Here is a 6,667-nt window from a genome sequence, read left to right on the forward strand (position 1 = left end):
GTGTTCAGATATCAGTGTTTTAGCACGGTCCGTGGGTGGGTGTTTTCAGAACGGAGGCATGCTTTATTTTGTCCGTCAATCATGTCCATTATAGTCTATGGGTCTGTGAAAACCACGCGGATGCCACCCGTGTTTCATGAATCATTAGGAAGAGATGCTTTGAAAATTATTTTTCAGCTGTTCAGTGTCAGTAAAACACAGATGCAACACGGACAGCAAAAAACGGACACACCGATCCAAAACAGATCCTTCACGGACAGCTTCTCGGATGCATCACTGACCACCTGCTCACGGATTTGAGCACAGACGTGTGAATGAGGCTTTATAATCAGTAGGAAATATAAGCCTTGAGTCTCGTCTTTGGCAATCTTTTTCTACCGTAGTTTAGAAATTGCAAATCAGTGTAATCTTTCCCATACTGATGCAGAACTAAGAAGATTATGACATTCAGCTGGAGGGCAGCCCCTACAGTAGATATAATGATGGCAAGGTTAGTTTTCTAAGTAACGGATAACTAAGAGACATCTAGACAGACTTTTTAGACCTTCAGAGAAGAGAACTACTTGAGTTCTGTTTTATTTACAATTGGTCACTTGGACCATAGATGTCCCTGATTAAGTTCTGAGCACTTTCCTTCACTCCACAGGTCTGATTTTCATCTCAGAACTCTTGAAGGAGTTTTTATTACCCTTTCCCTTCTTCCAATTCATTCCAACAGTAAAGGTTTCATCTTTCCAAGGTCGGTACTGTCCATTGAGGTTGGTTCGGTGGCACTCACTATACCACCAGGCTCCCTTGTACAAATCCACACAACTTCTAGAATCAGCGTCATTGTCTTGGTCCACGTTGGAGAACATCATCCCATTCTGAGAGGACAAAGAATCTCCTGGAGCACGATACAATGTATGATAGTGACATCCATGATGTGTCTACCACACAGCCACTATCATTGCTCACCTGCATTACCACCAATAAACTCCCCGAGTGACAACTTGTATTTCTCGGCCTCTCCCTTGATTTCAAAAGAGCTGTATTTAGCATAATAACTTTTACCATCAAAGTCCTGCAGATCAATGCGCAGCTCCCACATACCTGTGACGAAAGCAGAAGAATGAATTTACAAAACATTCATAAGTTTGCAAGATTTGCACTTAAAGGGAGTTTTCAGAATTTAGACATTGATGACCTATCCTCAGGATAGGTCGTTGATATTAAATTGGAAGGGGCCAAACACTCTGCACCCCCACCGATCAGCTGTGGATAGTGAACAATTGTCTAATCTGTGGGGCCCCACCATTGGGACCCCATAAATGACAAGAAAACACTCTTGTTCTGCCATTCCATTTAAATGGATGACACGTGCCTCACCAGTAAGGGGTCCTAGTAGTCGGACCTTGACTGATCTAAGAGTTATCCTGTTCTAACCTACATACCCATTTGAGTTTGTGTCTACATAGTGGATTTCAAACTCTGTGTGAGTAATATGAAGCTCTATGGAGATAGATTAAAATGATCTATGATTTATTAATATTATTTAAAAAAAAAAAGTTTTTAAGGGTGGACCATCACTTTATATATGATGGCTTTGGCTTTTCTTCAGTCCTTCGAAACACAGGGCCCATGGTCGAGACATTACATAAACCCATCAACGCTAACAAGTTAGATAAGTCTGACAAGTTCTTCAAGATTAAATTCTAATATACATGGATCAGGTTCCATTTTGAATGGGTTTCCTGATAAGGACCCAGCACTGCCAATGATGGGTCAACTTGATTAAACTTGGCACCTTCCATGGGTACAGTCATAGGAAGGCCTGATGATCGTTTACCTGATGAAGTCATCTTATGAATAATGTCATTCCCCAGCCAGAACTCAGACTGACGGCTGCCAAGTCCCATCTTGTAAGATTCCCAATCACGTTGAAAATCAACTGAGCCATCGTAACGTCTCTGGATGACCTGTAAAGAAACAGAGGCTGAAACCTGAACTATTGTATTGAGCTTATGAAAATTCCACCATGTCCCATCTGATCTTTTTTTACATTACAGTTGATTACAGAAAACGAAGCTTGCTGGTTCATGGATACGTGGATCAGCATGTGTAAGGGCTGAATTTTGGTTTGGTACCACCCAGCATGCTAACTGGAGGAAGCATCTGAAGCACTGATTATCTCATCTTATGGTGGTGAAGTTGTTCATATTTAGTAGCCGGCCAAAGGCGAGATGAGTGATTGACTTTGATGGTAGACCAAAGAAGGTTCACACATATAGGACAGCCCCATTTTCAGTTTTATGAGTAACTAATAATTCCAATAATTCTCTATTTCTACTTGAAGGATGGCTACCCAACATTTCATGAAAGTCGTACAGCCCAACCGCCTCCATCAGTGTGCATATCACATAGGACTTTTTGCAGTTGGTTTCCATCTAGGAATATGATGTACCAGTCACTGAAGATAAAACCTTTCTCCAGCAGTGATTTGCAGTCCTGAGCAGCTGTAAGACACAAGAAGGAAACAAAAAGGAGGACATGGAAGACTATGAGAACATAATATGTTATAGCTCAGTTCTCTGACAAAGTCAGATTGAGTTTGGGATGGGTATTATGGGTATTATGGTTGATCAGTACACTGGCCCTCTCTGTCCACGTCTCGGCCCTCTGGCCATCTTTACATTAGTTTCAACCTATTCTTTTTTAACCTCCAGCCTAACCAGAACCTCCATTGTCCACGACCTTCTCAAGTCCTAGCACACTCTCACTTTGAAGACTTTTTCCTTGCCGTCCCATCTACTACATACTTACTGATTACAGAACCTCAACACAATAAAGACTACTGAAAACTCTTTTAAACTGTTCCCCTGTGTTCTGTTACAGTATGGTTTTTACAGTGGTGCTTGAAAATTTGTGAACCCTTCAGAATTTTATATATTTCTGCATAAATTTGACCTAAAACTTCTTCAGATTTGCACACAAACCCTAAAAGTAGACAAAGACCTGGAGTTGCTTTAAATTACCAGCTTCATGGTAGGAGTTCCCAAGCAAGACATGACAAAATTGATTACATTCACTCACCAGACACAGCTTTTGGAGAACCCGGATCTCCCGTATCTCCTGTGTTCAAGAAGCAAGAAAATATTTTAGAAGCTTTACTATTGGTTACATTCTACAGAGTTCAGAGTAAAATCTTTGCTAATACAAAATATCAGTCCATCCCGTTACCTTTTGGGCCCTGAGGTCATGGAACACCTGGATCTCCTGCATTAAAATAGAAATTACAATTTATATCAGTATAAAACCATGTAGATCAAGCATGTCAAACTCAAAGGCTAACATGGGCCAAAAAAAAAAAAATGTAAGTTTATGTGGGCCGCATCAAAAAAAAATATTTTTTTTTACAATATAATGCAGACGGATCCGTTCTGAACGGATCCACCGTCTGCATTATATGAGCGGATCCGTCTCAGACGGATCCACTCTGAACGCAAGTGTGAAAGTAGCCTTAGGGGCGAGAACCTGGGATCTTTCATCCCTTGTCCTATTCAGCTCTATTAGGGTGAATAGGACTTCACACTGTCCCTGCTGCTCTGTGCCTTGTGCACACAGCATCAGGGATGTTACCATGGCAACCAGGGCTTCTGTAGCGTCCTGGCTGCCATGGTAACTGATCGGAGCCCCAGGCTTACACAGCTGGGGCTCCGATCAGAAGCTGCCACTGCACCACCAATGAGGGGGAGGGGAGAGGTCCCTGTGGCCACTGCCACCAATGATTTTAATACTGGGGGGGTTGAGAGGGGCTGGCGCACTGTGCCACCAATGATTTTAATGGGATGGGGGGTTGAGGGGGGCACACTGCACCACCAATGATAAATTTCCCCTTTATACAGGAGGCTGGTACTGGCAGATCAGCAGTTAACCCCTCAGGTGCGGCACCTAAGGGGTTAACTGCCTCTGATCGCAGCTCCCTGTCAGCGGCAGGGTGCCGGCAATGCGATTCTGCTGCCGGCACCCGCCTCCTGTATTGTGTTAAAGACTGACTCTTACTATCAGGCCACACAGAGCGGCGCCCAGCGATGTCTCAGCACTCACCATTAGTTCTGTTCGCCGCTCCGTTCGCCTGCAGTGCTCCATTACTGTCTCCTCTCCTGCTCCACATGAGAAGTCTCAGTAAATACTACCTGGAGAAGTCTCAGTAAATACCACCTGGAGAAGTCTCAGTAAATACCACCTGGAGAAGTCTCAGTAAATACTACCTGGCTGTAGCGCTGTCCAATTGCAGCGCAGGGAGAAGGAACGCCCACTAGTGAAGCTGATGTCTCCTCCCATCGCTCCGATAGTAATCAGCAGCATGTGGAGCAGGAGAGGAGACAGTAATGGGGCACTGCGGGCGAACGGAGCGGCGCCCAGGACTAATGGTGAGTGCGGAGACATCGCTGGGCGCAGCTCTGTGTGGGAAATGGGAATAGTCCTATCATTGGTGGCTCAGTGCGCCCGGCCCTCCTCCGCCCCTCTCTCCTCATTGGTGGGGCAGTGCGCCCGCCCCTCCTCCCCCCCCCTCTCTTCTCATTGGTGGCAGCGGCAGCAGCACAGGGGGGAGGGAGGACAGCTTCCTTCTCCCCGTGCTGCTGAGAGAACATGAGCGCGCCGATAGCAGCGCTCATGTTCAGAGATACTAGACTGCCGGGCCGCAAAGATATTCATTGCGGGCCGCATGCGGCCCGCGGGCCGCATGTTTGACACCCATGATGTAGATGAAAAGATACACTGCATAAAATAAGTACCTGGATTATTATGTGGCTAATTAGTAGAGATTAGAAGTAAAGTAGTCTAGGGGACACCATCAAAAGAAATACACTTGAAGATATCAGTGAAGACAAGCCTCCATGACGTCTATTGTTATGATAGTAGCTGGTAAGGTAAGGTTGGAGGTTGTGTGTTTTTGGAGCAATTATCTATGCACTCTAAAGACAGACACCTGACACTCACCCTTTATCCCTCATGGCCCATCCATTCCTGGACTTCCTGGAGAACCTTAATAAAAAAACAAACATAGCATAGTTACTGCCTAGAGATGTCTCAGCAAATACTACCTGAAGAAGTCACAGTAAATCCCACCTGGAGAAGTCACAGTAAATTTTACCTGAAGAAGCCTTTATAGATACCATCTGTAGACGTCTCAGTAAATACAACATGAAGAAGTCTCAGTAAATACTACCTGGAGAAGTCTTTATAGATACCATCTGTAGACGTCTCAGTAAATACAACATGAAGAAGTCTCAGTAAATACTACCTGGAGAAGTCTTAGTAAATACCACCTGGAGAAGTCTCAGTAAATACTACATGAAGAAGTCTCAGTAAATACCACCTGGAGAAGTCTCAGTAAATACTACCTGGAGAAGTCTCAGTAAATACCACCTGGAGAAGTCTCAGTAAATACCACCTGGAGAAGTCTCAGTAAATACTACATGAAGAAGTCTCAGTAAATACTACCTGGAGAAGTCTCAGTAAATACTACCTGGAGAAGTCTCAGTAAATACTACCTGGAGAAGTCTCAGTAAATACCACCTGGAGAAGTCTCAGTAAATACCACCTGGAGAAGTCTCAGTAAATACTACCTGGAGAAGTCACAGTAAATACTACCTGGAGAAGTCACAGTAAATACCACCTGGAGAAGTCACAGTAAATACCACCTGGAGAAGTCACAGTAAATTTTACCTGGAGAAGTCTCAGTAAATACCACCTGGAGAAGTCTCAGTAAATACTACCTGGAGAAGTCTCAGTAAATACTACCTGGAGAAGTCTCAGTAAATACTACATGAAGAAGTCTCAGTAAATACTACCTGGAGAAGTCTCAGTAAATACTACATGAAGAAGTCTCAGTAAATACTACCTGGAGAAGTCTTAACCTAGTACCCTCAACTATCCTGTACTTGATCTATAATACAATACATAGAAATAAATTGTGTAAGTTTTGATTTTTGTTATCCCTGTTTTAGAACTATTAATTGTCAGTCCAGCCAGTATTAATGACACTAACCTCTCTCTCCTGGTGATCCACCTTCTCCTTTATCTCCTTGGGCACCTGGGGCACCAGGACATCCTCGAAGAAAGGTAAATTTTTCTCCGCCATCTGTAAATTCCAAAAATATCTCGTAATATATTGATATTTGTTAGCTTTATACAATATATAACTGTGAGCATGGACTATGACTTTCTAAGCAGTATTATCCATGCAGACTATAAACATAGCCTAACTTACCTTGACATTTATCGTCTGCATTAGTAAGGGTGAGGACAAAGAAAAGGATCATACATATTGAGGAGACCATCGCAGCTTCAAACTTGAGATCTGTATTAGGCCCAGAATCTGGTCTGTAGTAAGACGATCTCCCTATTTATGAGCTGATGAATATTTATGAAAATAGTTTCTTATCTTGTAATTTTATATGGATCCCAATTTAAAATTGTGATATCATCTGTCAACTGAAATAAGAATGTCTGGCATTTACTACATATAAAGATTAGATATCAGCTGCCAAGGGTGAGATTTCTTGATAAACAAAATAACAGAATAAATTGGTCTTAAAGAGGACCTTTCACTAGTTTAAAAACTAAAAACTAACTATATCAGTGGGCAGAGCGGCACCCAGGGGTCCCCCTGCACTTACTC

The 6,667-nt window shown here is 43.1% G+C and overlaps 1 protein-coding gene across 1 annotated transcript; it reads right to left on the bottom strand.

Annotated features, from left to right (window-relative positions):
- Positions 1-635: 635 nt before the first annotated feature.
- On the bottom strand, positions 636-6,127 carry LOC120977580 (ficolin-2-like). The gene is made up of 7 exons (XM_040405578.1): positions 6,035-6,127; positions 3,220-3,255; positions 3,015-3,111; positions 2,368-2,495; positions 1,829-1,958; positions 958-1,092; positions 636-886 (listed from the first exon to the last, which is right to left on the bottom strand). Exons 1-7 carry the CDS (start codon positions 6,125-6,127, stop codon positions 636-638), a joined length of 870 nt encoding a protein of 289 aa, XP_040261512.1.
- Positions 6,128-6,667: the final 540 nt, after the last annotated feature.

The sequence above is a fragment of the Bufo bufo genome, chromosome 8 (genome assembly GCF_905171765.1).
Source record: "Bufo bufo chromosome 8, aBufBuf1.1, whole genome shotgun sequence".
Lineage (NCBI taxonomy): Eukaryota > Metazoa > Chordata > Amphibia > Anura > Bufonidae > Bufo > Bufo bufo.

What these genes read in the sequence shown, in the direction of transcription:
- LOC120977580 (XM_040405578.1), bottom strand. Translation starts at nt 6,127, where the DNA reads ATGGCGGAGAAAAATTTACCTTTCTTCGAGGATGTCCTGGTGCCCCAG. An exon ending in TGGATCACCAGGAGAGAGAG is followed by an intron (nt 3,256 to 6,034) that starts GTTAGTGTCATT and finishes ATTTTAATGCAG; the next exon opens with GAGATCCAGGTGTTCCATGA. An exon ending in GTTTATTGGTGGTAATGCAG is followed by an intron (nt 887 to 957) that starts GTGAGCAATGAT and finishes ATCGTGCTCCAG; the next exon opens with GAGATTCTTTGTCCTCTCAG.